General features: G+C 38.6%; 1 protein-coding gene across 1 annotated transcript; it reads right to left on the reverse strand.

Moving 5' to 3' along the window:
* Window positions 1-7,503: 7,503 nt before the first annotated feature.
* LOC149941231 (uncharacterized) lies at window positions 7,504-9,134 on the reverse strand. Its single transcript, XM_090179434.1, has 3 exons — window positions 9,023-9,134; window positions 7,904-8,969; window positions 7,504-7,849 (listed from the first exon to the last, which is right to left on the reverse strand). The coding sequence occupies exons 1-3, from the start codon at window positions 9,132-9,134 to the stop codon at window positions 7,504-7,506; spliced, it is 1,524 nt and encodes a 507-aa protein (XP_090035560.1).
* Between the last annotated feature and the right edge of the window lie 5,953 nt (window positions 9,135-15,087).

A 15,087-nucleotide genomic window follows, 5' to 3' on the forward strand; every position in this document is an offset into this window, starting at 1 on the left:
GCCGCTTATTTCGGGTTCGTTCAGTAACGCTCATCAAAAACATCGCTGAGTAATCGATGCCAACATTTTGTTACTGTACGATTTTTCACGTTTCCGATTTGACGTCACGATAGGCATCCGATGCTCATCAAAAAAACCATCTCGGTGAGAAGGTTTTTTTTATGACTTGACGTCAAACGCGTCTGTGTTAACATTTATAGCCGCCATCTTTAAAAACAGCGCTGACTAAAATAACACCGTTCAGTAACTTCCTACGTCACTATGACGATGAGTGGTCATCAAGCAAACATCAAGTAAAAACCGTTTTTTCCCAGATTCGCGTTACTGAACGTACCCATGGATTGCTATTCGATTGCAAACGTGACGTCAATCCCGGAAGTGAAAAAAGTCGTACTGTAGCGAATGCGCATTCAACGGTTAAACCGTTTGCTGTTACTGAACGCGGCCTAGATATGAGCGCCAATTCCATGGAGCAATGAGCAATTTCTAATCCATTACCCTATAGTATGCTCTATAGTCTATAGTGAGACTAGCGCGAAGGTAGAATTGACACACTTTGGGGTCTTATGTCGCTTTTGCTAGTACCAAGAAACTCTTGCAATGTCTAAGCAAGGATGTATTGTAGTCGGGGCTCAATTAACAAAAAGCTCGCATGTTTGGCCGAAAGGGATTTTATGGTCTTTAAAAATAAATAAAAATACGGAGAATCTGATTTTGCTTGTTGTCCAATTGTCAAACCACTACAACATGTCTAAAAATGGCCGCCATTTTGTCTATTTTTGGTTTTTGGCGTCTGGAGCCCTAACGGTTAGCGATACGCCGTTTTGGTCGATTAGACGAAATAGTCCTTGGACTGTTTCCTATAAAACGATAGAGGGTGCAGGGGGACAAATATCAATGAAAATTTCAATGACCTTGAACCAGGTCTTCAAGGTCATTCAAATTTTATCTCAAGAACCGTTAGGATTAGAAGAATAGTTCCAATTATAAATGTGTTCTACGTTTAATTTTTAGTCTAAAAACCTTTGACCGATCTAATTTGACCAATGGGAAGCCGATAAATGTTAGACCAAATACCATAAGGTCGTGTGTGGTATTCTAATCAAGACACGACATTTAAGGGCTTATAAATCGAAAACTACCAGATCTTATGGATAAAAATTGTCGTGACACTCTAAACTGAGTGGGGGAGTTCGTCATTTGTAACTTATGATGACCTTGAAACATTAGTTCAAGGTCATTCAATTTATTTTTAGTTTATTTTGTGTTTAAAGGATTTAAAAGTTAATAAAAATACTTGGTACGTCTTAAATAAATTAATTTACGTTTATTTTTTAGTTTTATTGGTTTATTTACCTCGGGTAAAAGGTAATTTGACTTAAAAAAACCTTGGCGAGCATTTTTCTAATGGTTCTCGAGATAAATTTTGAATGACCTTGAAATAATGTTTCAAGGTCATCATAATTTACAAATTACGAACTCCCCCACTCAGTTAAGATTGTCACGACAATATTTATCCATATGATCTGGTAGTTGGCGATTTATGAGCCCTTAAATGTCGTGTCTTGATTAGAATACCACACACGACCTTATGGTTTTTGGTCTAACATTTCTCGGCTTCCCATTGGTCAAATTAGATCGGGTCAAAGTTGTTAAGACTAAAAAGTAAACGTAGAACACATTTCTAATTGGAACTATTCTTCTAATCCTAACGGTTCTTGAGATATAATTTTAATGGCCTTGAAGACCTGGTTCAAGGTCATTGAAATTTTCATAGATATTTGTCCCCCTGCACCCTCTATGTAACCTGAAAATTTCAAATTCTTACATAAAACACATTTTGAGTAATTGGCTCTGTATCGTTTTTTTAGTTAACACCCTGTATAACACTTATTAATGCACTAAGCGCCACCTAGTGAAAATGCAGAAAAACATTTGTAATGGGCGCCATTTTGTCTCTATAGTCTTCAACAATCAGTGATACACCTTATAACAAGGTAAATCCCCATTCGTTATAACATAATATTTTAGTTTAAATATACAAGTAGTGCCATCTAACGGGAGAAAGCTTTAATTAATTTAATTCTTTAAAAAATCTATTATTATCAAATTTAGAAAATGTAAATAAAAAATAAAGTTTTATTTTACACATTTGTAATATAATTTTTTAATATAGCTTGAGTTATTTGAAACATTTATAATTGGAAATTATGTTCTTTAATATATCAATTAGTTTTTAAACAAAGTCTACATCACAATCTTGAAAACTTTCTAGTTGACGGTTTTGGCAAAGGTCATCGCATGTGCACATATCGGTACATTGCAGGCCGTTCTTCAAACAGTAACAGGTTCTAGCACTGCTTCCACATTTTCGAAGTTCAAGCAACGCTTTGGGCGCTGGTAAATTTAAGCACATTACTGGCTTAAAACCATCCACAGTATCTTCAAAGTGATACTTTGTTGGAGAAGGTATCGTAGGGCATGGCTTGCAAGATAATTTCCAAACAAGTGCCATATAATATGCCCTAGAAATATGTGGAAGTAGTGTACCTTGAGTGGGGGGAGCTGTCGACCCTCTTTTCCTCCACGTGCAAATAGAGTCCATCTAAGTTCGGCGAGCGAGTCGATATGGCTTCCAGGTGTACCGTACAAGGAACAAAAGAAGCGTTCCATTAGTAATTAAATGTTTTCGGGGATATGTTGTTCCGTAGGCTGTAAAAGCCTCAAGTATATCTTTATCGGCATCCATGTACGCTTGGAACTGTGGTTTTATCCCTTTAGTAGCAAATGAACCAGTGTTGTCCGTACCTTTGAACGCGTACCACCAGGCTCCCCGCCAGCAATAGGCACAAGTAGGCCTACGTTGAAAAAGTGTAGGCCTACTTTGTGGGCCTCTAAATTTTTGAAACGGTGCCTATTATAACCCTCAATATTTTTAGTTACTAGTTTGTAAAATAAGATTTGATATTTCCATTTTTAGCCTACTGAGAGTAATATAACAGATTGGAAACGAAGAAAATCGAAAGTTAATTTTATCGAAATGTACTATAATTAGAGTACGGTTGGCAACGCTGTCCGTGATTATAGATTTTCCCCTTGAAAAAACTTTTTCTTTTGAATTGACTGATACGAGATAGTGACGCCGGGAGGGGGGAATACGTCATGCTAGGCCGCAAAGGCGGCAAAGTGCAGGGACACCTGTCTTTTTGCCTCGGTGTCAGTGAGAAGCTACAATACACACAACCAAAGAATTTAGCGTGTCAGGTTAATGGCCACCATAGACTTGACGTAATTAGAAATAGAGTGGTATTATCTGCACACGTGGAAGTCATAATTTTATGTTCTCAACAAGATTTAGCACTTCAGGGGAATACATCTGCCGATAAAATTGGAAACAGAGGAAATTTTATTGAAATTTTAGAACTTCTGAAAAGAAAATGTCCTGATTTGAAAGCCAAATGCGAGAGTATGCCCAATAATGCAAAATATATTCACAGCACTGTACAAAATGAAATAATTGACATTTGTGCAAATTTAGTAAGGAAAATGATTGTCGAAGAGGTCATCGAATCCGGTGGGTTTTACTCTGTAATTGCCGATGAAACCCGAGACAATGCAGGGGTGGAGCAGCTAAGCGTTTGTATTCGATATACTAGAATAGAAATAGTTGTCGTAGAAAGATTTCTAGGTTTCACTGATTTACATAAGTTCGATTCTGAGAATATCAGCTTGGCAATTATAAATATTTTGACAGAGGGTGGTTTAAAACTGGAGAATTGCGTTGGACAGACATATGACGGGGCAAGTGTAATGAGCGGACACGTAAAAGGAGTGAAGGTGAAAGTAGAAGAGGCAGTAGGCGGACATTGTCCGTACGTGCATTGCTACGCGCACCGCTTAAATTTAGTTTTAGTTGACTGTTGCTCCAAAATATTGGCAGTTAGGGAACTACTTGGTTTGGTTCAGGCAATATACAATTTTCAAAACAATTCGGTTATTAGAAGCGAATATTTTGAAAACTCCCAAAAAGATCTGGGCTATGAGATACTTAAAATGCCACAAAGCTGCGATACTCGGTGGTGGAGTAAAAAAAAGGTGTTAGTTATTTTAGAAATAGACTCGATTCCGTAGTTTTAACGTTAGAGAATCTAATTGAAAACGGAAAACCAGAGGAAGCTGCTGAGTGTCGTGGGTATATCCCAATTACATAACTTTAACAACTTAATATTAATTGTCGCACTAGACGAAGTATTAGGCGTAACGAATTCCCTGTCGGAATACTTGCAAAGTTCGAAAGTTATTTTAACGGAAGCCGTTGCCATTTGCCAAGCTACCGTTAAGACCTTAGAAGAATGTAGGAACTCGGAACGTTTTGATTTAATTTGGGTAGAAGCTACTAAAATCGCAGAATCTGCTTTTATTGCAATACCTGATCGTAACAGCGAACCGATAGCTTTACAGAAACGTAAAATAATCCCTAACAAGAGATTAAAACATAGTGTGGTAACGAGTACAACGGGTAGCAGGGAAACGGAAGCAAAAACCCTGATTGACCAGTTGAGGTCCACCTATTTCGAATTAGTTGATAAATTTATTTCAGAAATGAAAATTCGACTATTGGAAAACTCTGGCTTATTCAAAGGTCTGACCCTAACTCGGAAAACTTTCTTAACGAAAACGATATCGTAACCCATTGTAACACTTATAATCGGTTTCAATTCGACCTGAATTCGTTAAAAAGCCAAATTAAAATAGCCAGAAATTTAATTATCCCCAAGAAATTTACCAGCGTAATCGACTGCTTCCACTATTTAATTAAAATGGCAGATGGGTTCCCCGACCTAGTGAAATACTACAAAATTGTTTCTTGCATTCCTGTGGCAAATACAATCTCAGAAAGAAGTTTCAGTTCACTCAAAAGAATTGAAACACGTCTACGGACAACTATGGGATAATTTAGGCTTTCAAATCTGGCTACACTGTCGATAAATCGTGATTTGTCGAATTGTTTAAAAGAAAACCCAAAGTTAGTAGTCGACGAATTTGGAAAAAAAAACTAATCGAAGAGTGTCATTCCTTGATTAAAATGCCTTTAAAAAATTCAATGGGAAAATAGAAATCATGTCAAAATTTAAAACATTTAAATAAAAAAAATCCTTGAAACTCGGGAATTTTTTAAATAAACATTATAGATGGGGCCTCTAATTCAGGCTGGGCCTACGTGCATAAAATCCCTGGCGGGGCTACTGCGTACCACCCTATCAGAGCGTTAGCACGTTCTTCTCCAAGTCGGTGAAATATGTCTTTTAAAGATATCTTCTCTCCATTTCGATGTACAATTGTTGATCTTGGAAAAGACTTAAAAAAACCGACTAGTAACACGATAATATCGGTGTCCATTGCATAAACAGTCAATTGACAATTTGGTGTTTTCTTTGCCAAGTCAATGGCGTTCAACCAAATGAGTTGATCTGCTTCTTCCACAGTGTGTCTACCATAAGCCATATCTTGTAATGCAACGATATTCGTTATGTCCGAATTGCACAATATTTGGTCATGAAAAGCAACCATAACCTTCTTGGAACTGTTTTTGAAGTGCTTAGCACTTTATAAGCCAGATATTTGGTAAGTTCCTCCTTGGTTTCAACGTGAGCGAGAAACTCTCTAGTAGTTTTTATTGGGGTGTCATCGTTAACGTTTTAATTTAATGGACAGCGTTTTGCTTCTTAGTGCGCTTTTGTCTAGTGGCTTCCTTTAACGAACCTTTTACGTATTGGTCGAATAGTAATCTCATTTCTTGGTATCCTTTACTAATATTATTCAGGCGCTCAAGGAAATTGAGTGCTGAGGTATTGTGGAACGCATATTATAACTAGTGAGCCAGTGCTTGAGCTCCTGTTAAAATACAAATTACTTCGAGCTCCATAAAAACTTGTTGAGGTTAACGGTAATAGTTAGTGTAGGGAGCTGTTGGCTCGATCGTGTGGCATGCAGAGCTTGCCACCACCCTCCTACGCATTGTAACCCGGCCACCTGAATTAAAGGCTTCAAAAGTCGCTTGATGACTTAGGCCTAAGGTGGTGCATTGGGTATTAGCCTAGCTGATTATTATTACTTGAACCCATTTCATGCTTCACATTACTTGGAGCTCGAACCCGAGCTCGTATGAAAAATTAGCGTACTAAGAGCTCAATCTTGAGCTCGACGTAATACTTGAGCCCGAGCTCGAGACTGATTTTGGTAGTTTTCATATCTGATGAGCCCGAGCTCAACTCACGATTACTATTGAGTCCGAGAACGAGACTTATTTGAATACTGTTTTCGTATCTGAGAATGCGCTCGATCTCCTTCCAATTCACGATATTGTTTAGCCCTAAACCCACGTTCAATATTTATTTTGGCAAAGAAAGCGTTAGAGGCTAGAGTGGCCTAGCGCCGTCTGGATTCCCAGGCTCAGGGCTGCCTGACCTTGGAGGAGAGAAGGGGTTACTCGTGAAAATGCCACGTATAGTTGACCATTGGCGAAAACGGGTTCTGGCAAATAAATGCCAACATTTTGAAGAGTTTGACCCTGCGCCTTATTTCTAACCGGAAATTGGCGGCGCCTCAAAACGAACGGCATATTAGAATCGGACGGCGCAAGTTCGATTCTAGGTATAAACACTATATCGCCTTTTGAGCGACCGGTTAAAACTTCGGCAATGATGACGTTTGCCTTTAACTCGGTGACAATCAATCTTGCGCCGTTACATAGTCCTTTTTTCGTATTTAAATTCCGTAGGAGCATAATGATGGATCCAACTTTTAACGTCAAAGCGTAAACTGGCATCCCAGAAGGAGTTAGTGTGTTTCAAAATTGAGTCTTTCTTGATCGTCGTCCGTTTGAACAGAGTCAACCGAATAATACACTTTTTTATTTCCTTCGCTGGCCATAAAGTAGAATATTTAATGGTTGTTTGAATAATGGCAACTTTGTTTTTCCGCGGTACAACCGGCAAGGTTTGTCGGAAATCGCCACCTAGCAACATGACTTTGCCTCCGAATGGAATACTTTTCCCCATTAGTTCTCTTAATAAACGATCCACAGCCATAAGGGCGTGGCTCGGGGTCATACTGGCTTCATCCCAAATGATAAGCGAGGCTTCTTTGATTTTGTGACCATCGTTAGTGTTGCTACGGATATTAGAAACCGAGTTTTCAAACAAAGGAACCGGAAGTTTGAACTGGGAATGGAATGTCCGACCGCCTTTCAACAATGTTGCTGCGATTCCGGTAGGTGCGACTGGTAGAACTATTTTGCCTCAGCCTCTTAATACGCTGAGAAGTGTGTTGTATAAAAAGGTCTTTCTGGTTCTACCGGGACCATCAACAAAGAAACGTCTTTGTGGTTCGTTTTCATCTTCCACGGCACGCATAATCAAATCAAAAGCGTTCTTTTGCCCCGAATTTAATTGCGATTGAAAAAGCTCTCCTTCAATGGCCTCAGATGCAGCGCAATATTCTTTATCCGCTACTGAAGAGATGGGCGCTATTGGTTCCATTAAACGAAAGGCTGAACAGTTCTTCCCATGAACCGCGAGAGTGATTCTCTGAATTTGTTTCTTTACGGAAGACAAAATCTTCGCAAAGGGATGTTTTGTTATTTTCCCAAAGCAGTGGAATATTTGTAGCCTCTCCGAATATGCATATGAAGGCGAAGAGCTGACGAAGCTGTGTAGGCATTTTGGATAAAGCCGCTTCTTTGAGCGCCGCATCCCACTCGGCGTCATCAGCCAGTAAATGTCTCTGAGATGCAGCCTCCTTGAAATTTTTGTAGACAACTCCATCCACGGTTCTTAACGCTTCAAAACTGGTCGCACCGCGCACGTTTAAAAGAAGTAGTCTTCATTAATACGGTTAATACCTTTCTTGATCGCACAGGCTTACAGTAAACATCCTACTTATGATGTTACCACTGAGTCTGGGTTTCCACTCGCACTTCTGCTTGTTGAAAACGTAATGGTCCGGAATTTCTGTATTAAGGTATTTATGAGCGTCCGGATCGAGTTCATTGAGCTTAAACCAAGCGGTTAGAGTCGTATTTTTAACGCTCGCTCTGTCTAACGCTTGTTTTTCTCCACCTTCCTGGAAATAGACGGGCTGCATCTTCGGCATGTGGATTGAAAAGCGTATAATGGGATGGGATTGGTGTTGCATTTTAAAAACATTTAACTTCCACATGGATTCTGGGGCGCTAACGTACCGCGAATCTACGAAAGATTTAATTTCATCGTTGTCGAGAGTTTTATCATCAGAATCTTCGCCAACTTCGATATTTGCGCAATCGTAGCCTTTATACACATACTTGGAAAGGTATTTCACGCTTTTGACGGAAGCGCAAATCTCGACGTTTATGTGGCAGCAGTTGTATTTTTTCGATAAATATGGGTTGAATGGAACAACCCAATTATTGTCGATAAATTTGTAATCAACCACGTAAGGTGAGCGACCAAGTGACGCTAGAGGTCTTCTTTGGTAGCGAGGATATCCATCGACATTTTCTCTTGTATCATTTTCAAATTCTTTTGGAAATTCTTTACTGCATTTGCCATCTACCATGCACGGCGAACTGGGATTTATTTTCCCACACGGGCCATGAATCATATTTTTCATGACTATACCGTGCAGAATTGGGTGATCATCAGGATTTGGTATTTCAGCCCAAACTAATTTGTTGATATCATCTCTTGATCTCGGTTTGTCTTCGCTGTGAAAAATAAGCAATATATGTGCATGTGGTAAACGCCTCTTTTGAAATTCAATTGCGTGTACTTTCCCTTGGACTCGACCCAAAACAGAATTGTCGGTTACATCTTGCAGCAGACTCTTAAGCTTTTGATGGAAAACTCTGGCGTTTATTAACAGCTTCCGTCGTATCCAGGAAGTATAGCTGAGCGTAGCGAGGAGCGTCACCGGTTTCTGGTATTGCACTTTTGGAAGTTAAGTGATATGTTTGACCATGGACTCTAAAAGCAATAGGGACCATAGTCAGGAACTTGAGATATCCCAGCACCCATTGACGTGAACGCTAAGGCACTGTTAAACTGTCTAATGTTGTTCTGATAGTTTTTACAGTGCGATTCATTGCCGGTCATACAACGTTGTAAAACATCTGGATATTGGGGTAATGGCGTGACCTTGACCTTCCCTTTCTAACAACAATATGTAAATTTGCCATCCGATGGGCGCTCTGCGCTGAAGTTTTTCGAATAACAAAATTGGCATAACTCATTAAATTCTCCAATAGAAAGTTCTGAACCATCACACGGTGCATTTTTTAAAATGCGCCTGGTATTATGGTGCCCACGACGATTTCTTATAATGTTAGTGTTCGAGATTCGTTTAGTAGTTGTTGCTCCTTGGATGATATAGCCGCTCTACTTTCGGCGTATGCTTCCCTGCGAGATTCATTAAAGCGTTGCAGTTCTTCGGGTGTTAATTTGTTAAAGCCGCTCTTAGCTCTACGCTTCAGCCTTTTTTCGTCGGGAGTGAGAGGATCCTGTAGTTGTTCACTGAGTTTGGTCTTTTTAGCAGCGTAGCTTTGCCTTGCCTGTTCGTTTCGCTTCAGCCTTTTTTCGTCGGGAGTGAGAGGATCCTGTTGTGGTTGTTCACTGAGTTCGGCCTTTTTAGTAGCGTAACTTTGCCTTGCCTGTTCGTTTCGCTTCAGCCTTTTTTCATCGGGAGTGAGAGGATCCTGCAGTTGTTCACTGAGTTTGGCCTTTTTAGCAGCGTAGCTTTGCCATGCTTTACTTCATACTGTGCGGTGTTTTTAAAAGATATGTAGACTTACCAGATATATTGTGCGGTGTTTTCAGTCTCAGGGCCTTTTTAGCAGCGGATTACCTGTTCGTTTTTACCGGATATTTCAGACACTGTGCGGTGTTTTTTCGGCGTTTGAAGAAAAAAACGCATTTTTTTATTTTGGCTTGCTACCCCCCCCCCCCCCCCCCGATTTCGAAAAGAGAATAAAACAAATTCCCCCCGATTTCACAACGCATGGATTTTTGAACTTCACCCAGTCAACAGTCAACTAAAGGGAAAAACCCCGAGAGCCTCCGTCGTGACGAATAGAAAACGACGCTCGTCCTTGAGCCCCGACTTCCCTCTGTCCCGCTGGCCGCTCTGACTATAGTCGAACCACCTCAGTAACGAAGCGAAAGGCAGTCTCGGTTTCCCTCTGTTCCGCGGGTCGCTTTCTCTTCGCCGGTCCGCCTTCACCTTCGTTATTGACTAACGCTGGCCGTGGGAAAAACCCCCGAGAGAGAGAAGCTCGAAAACGAACGAACGAACCAAGTGGTTTTTAGTTTCACATCGAACATATATTCGAAGTGACACTATTGCTATGGACCAAGGACAGTAGATACAGGGACGAGAAAGCAGGGGAAAAAAATCGATTTTAAACGTCTTCATATTCACGGGGAGTTAGATGTAAATAAACCGCGGCCATTGTTAAGACGTGGTTCACCATGGACAGTATTATTGTAGTTAGTTTTTACTATTTTGATGTTAAATAGACCCATGTTGAAAGTTGGGGGGCCAAAAATTAACATTTTTAACTGGCAACTCAGCATTTGGACGGAACATCCGTTTCCTTACTTCCGCCTGTATATTTCAATGGCGGTCACGTGGTTCAAAACGTCACAAACAGGATGTTCCGTCCAAAGGTCTCACTTAAGCCTCGTCTGCGGCCCCTCTTTTGTTATGGGTCTATTAAAAATAAAACTACGAGCGTAAATAAAACAAGTTAGCAAGCCACAATATACCTCTCCTCGGAAGAATTGTCCCTAGTGGTATTAATTTCTCGAAAGGACCCTTAAAGATATCTACCCAATTCGGGTCCATTAATCTGGCCCGCCCAAATAAGCATAACTAAAATAACATAGCCTATCAATACGCACCCATTATGTACCATTACGCACCGTTAATTTCAAATTATGCACGTGTAAAGCCCGCATTTGCATCCGCAAATGTAGGCTTTGTCCCTAACAGTCTTTCCCTTTACTTCAGAGAGTTATCTCGTTGTTTTGGGCCAACGCTGCTGGGGAAGGTAGGGATGACTCATCCTCGCTCGCGTCGTCCACCTTCGAAATTCTCCAAAAGTGGCGACCTCTGACCCGAAGGGTTAAGAGCGGGGTAAAGTTACCGGTGACGCTTACCCCCGCAATTCAGAGTTATTTACTAAAAACGTAATCCCGGTTCAATCCCGCCCGGTATAAAATTTTAATTTTAATTAAAATAATTGAGACGAAACAACCGAGTTTAATTTATTCAGAATAATATAACTTAAGTAGTTACAACAGCGAGTTAGACGTACTAAAACAATGCACAATTGAATTTAACCCTATTTACAGAACAAAATTATCATTTAAATATAATACGAAGCAAATTTTAATGAAAGAAATATCTACAGAGGGTATTTGTATTTTTCTCGCTTACGTCATACTTGCCGCATCTTTAACGCTCATTTTATTTCAACACTCGCCCTTGATGAAGATAAAGTAGAATAGCTATATTCGACATCTGGTAGTGGACGACTCGTAGACTTCCTGTTGACGTTGTGACACATGCCGCATGAAAAAGACCAATACCGTCCAATTTCCAATATCATATAATGACTCGCACACCCACTAAATCAATGACTGCATTAGGAATCGTAGATGTATAAATATCCACACCAATAAAAAATGAATTAACTAGAAGCGAAAAACTTACCATTCACAAAGCACAGAAAGCCACTTGACAGCTCGTATATCAATAAATGACCGTAGACGGAATAGTTAGGGCTCTTTATAAATAAAACAAACGAACCCAATTGATGAACTGCATTAAACATTTTAATCAGTCGAGAAAACGTTTAAAATAAATTACGAAGTAATGACGACCCAGTTAAAAACCCAGACCACTATGTAAACAACTCAATATTTTCTTCATAAATGAACTAATACGCTAAACACACAATATATTAAAAATAAGACTGAAAAACGAAATAAATTACAAAAAACTAACGGGTTCTACCCTTTAACTGCTGATTGCGCTAAAACAAGATTTGACGTTTAAATTTCCGTACGTAAATTATTTAGATTTTAACAAGTTCACAAAAATTAAAAAACAAAGTTCAATAAACAATATATACAGATATTTTATTCATCCGTTTAGTAAAAAAACCGCCTTATCATAATGATTCCTTTACTTTAATAGTTTCCCTAAGGGGGTCAATGGCTCGGCGGTGAACTATCCGCATTGGAACAATGCGATCCGATTTCAATAGGCGAAACTATAAAGTCTAGGGGGGCTGAAAAGATGGTAGTCACGTGACTTTGTGGAGAATAGCAACGCCATCTATCCTAAGAATTACGAACTATTATTTATTTTATTTTGCTAATAGCGGCTTAAATTTTGATCGATTCATCTAAATTATCTAATTATTATTATTGTTTAGAACATTTTGTAATATAAAAGTTTAAGTTAATTAGCTGTCTGCAGTATTTGGAAGGAATATTTTTTTCTTTACCGTCGCACGGCCACCTAGAAACACGAGTTACCGAATCGAAGTTGGCTGTGATATGGTAGTCACGTGATTTTGTTTACCCATTTTAGACCAAATTTACTTTATAGTTTCGCCTATTCCTGATCACGATCAAATTTTACATTAAAATACTAAAATATTTAATTAAATATAAGATTAATATAATTTATAAATATTTAATTAAATATAAGATTAATATAATTTATAAATATTTAATTAAATATAAGATTAATATAATTTATAAATATTTAATTAAATATAAGATTAATATAATTTATAAATATTTAATTAAATATAAGATTAATATAATTTATAAATATTTAATTAAATATAAGATTAATATAATTTATAAATATTTAATTAAATATAAGATTAATATAATTTATAAATATTTAATTAAATATAAGATTAATATAAGATTAATATAATTTATAAATATTTAATTAAATATAAGATTAATATAATTTATAAATATTTAATTAAATATAAGATTAATATAATTTATAAATATTTAATTAAATATAAGATTAATATAATTTATAAATATTTAATTAAATATAAGATTAATATAATTTATAAATATTTAAAATGATGTAGAATAAATTATAGTACCTAACGTTATAACTTCGTAAAGGACATAGGTCGTTTTAGGTGATATATTCCACCAGAGGCCGCCAATACACTTTCTCGTCCCTGTATCTACGGTTCTTTTATGGACGGAATGTCGTTAAGTGTTTGTTAGTTTGTTGTTATTAATTTTAAGACTTTTAGTCATGGTTATTTTTGAGATATTTAAAATTTTTTATTTAATGATAAGACACGATACTTCATGACCGGTTATAATAAAATTTTTATTTTACAATATATAAAATAAAAACATTTAAAAGCGGACAAGCTTTCGAACCGTAGTTCCTCGTCAGGTCCCAAAAATCCTTCTGATTACATCTTACAATCTTGTTTGATGTTGTTTGTCGTGGAAAGCGACGACACGGTAGATGGAGCTGCGAAAAATAATTTATAATATTGACGACACCGGGATTCGAAGTTTCGAACCGAGATTTCTGACCGCGTAGTCTCCAAAACCGACGTCTTATTCAAGTGAGCAACGCCGTCCTCTTCAGAAATGTTGCTTGGACTTTTAGCCTTGAACACTTTTATTGTTTGTATAGTTGGTCCAGAGATGTCACTCTTGTCCGAAAGTTTCAGCGCGTTTTTTTGTTTGAATATTTCATCGAGCAGTTAGTTTGGCGGGAAGTTTGAATTAAATCCGGGTCTCCTGAGGGTGGGCGGGTTGGTCTCATTCGATAGAACTCTTTTTTCTGCCCCCCTTCCACCAACCCCCTTAAAGGAAAAAAAACAAGTGGGTCTCATTCGATAGAACTCTTTGACGCGCACGCAGTGCCGTTAATTTCCACCCCCTCCGACCAACCCCCTTAAAGGGAGAGTGACCGAAAAAAACAAGTTGGTCTCATTCTATAGAACTCTTTGACGCGCACGCAGTGCCGTTAATTTCCGCCCCCTCCGACCAACCCCCTTAAAGGGAGAGTGACAGAAAAAAACAAGTTGGTCTCATTCGATAGAACTTATATATTATCGAAAATTAACATTAGTATGTTCCTTATACACGTGAGCCGACGCGTTTCTTATCTGACGCAAAATGCTCATGAGGGCAAAAACGCGTCTGCAATTGGCTTAAATGTGACTTTTTGGCTAGCCATTCTAACCGTTTAACCAACCGACCGGCAATAGTTCCTTCCCAGATGAATTTGGAGAGGGGAGTAGAAACCGAGTATCTTTTATTGAAGCGTCCATTAAAGTGTTTCCTCTTTGTGACCCAGATGGTGGGCGGCATCCACTCTTTAACTTAGGATGGCAATTTATATATCAAACATTAAGAAATCACCAAGCCTCAACAGCTTTTGTATTAGTTAGCCTACCTGTGTCTACTAAGGGTGTATGGGTTTGCCCACCCGAATACACCGATGTGGAACTAATATTACGGCCTGGGCCGACTTGTTATAATATAGATACTACCAGGAAACTATTTCTGCATACAAATGGAATTGCAACTGTGCTAGAATGCGTCTGGAGTAGAGCTCTGAGGAACAGAAAAACTAACCGCTAAAATTTCGATTATTCATAAAAATTTCGGTTAACTGTTTATTTATGGATATTATTTGCGTGTTCAATTGCGTTTACCCACTTCCTGCGGGAACTCCGAAAAATTAAGCTCTATAGTTACCATGGTAACTAGCTATAGAAAACGCCCTACAGCAACCGATGGAGGGAAGCCGAATTTTCGGAGGTCACATGCCAGAAGTGGGAAATCGCTTCGTTCTGAATTCGAATATAGGGTACCGAGTTCTATATTCGAAGCTTGATCGTGGGTGTGGCTTATGTTCGTCACCATGGTAACGAGTATAGGTCGGTCGGCCATGACATTAAGACGCCAATGGTGGTCACGTGATTATTTCGCTGGATCGTGTGGCGTTTAACCTCGTGATCTGTGACGTGAAACTAAT

Source organism: Leiobunum rupestre, chromosome 6 (assembly GCF_980474605.1).
Source record: "Leiobunum rupestre chromosome 6, qqLeiRupe1.1.hap1, whole genome shotgun sequence".
NCBI lineage: Eukaryota > Metazoa > Arthropoda > Arachnida > Opiliones > Sclerosomatidae > Leiobunum > Leiobunum rupestre.

Bases quoted from the DNA above. Each gene is read 5' to 3' on its own strand.
- LOC149941231 (XM_090179434.1), bottom strand. From the start codon at position 9,134: ATGACCGGCAATGAATCGCACTGTAAAAACTATCAGAACAACATTAGA. The intron at 8,970-9,022 runs GTCCCTATTGCT...AACTTCCAAAAG, and splicing joins ATCTCAAGTTCCTGACTATG to TGCAATACCAGAAACCGGTG. The intron at 7,850-7,903 runs GTATTAACCGTA...CGGTGCGACCAG, and splicing joins AGCCTGTGCGATCAAGAAAG to TTTTGAAGCGTTAAGAACCG.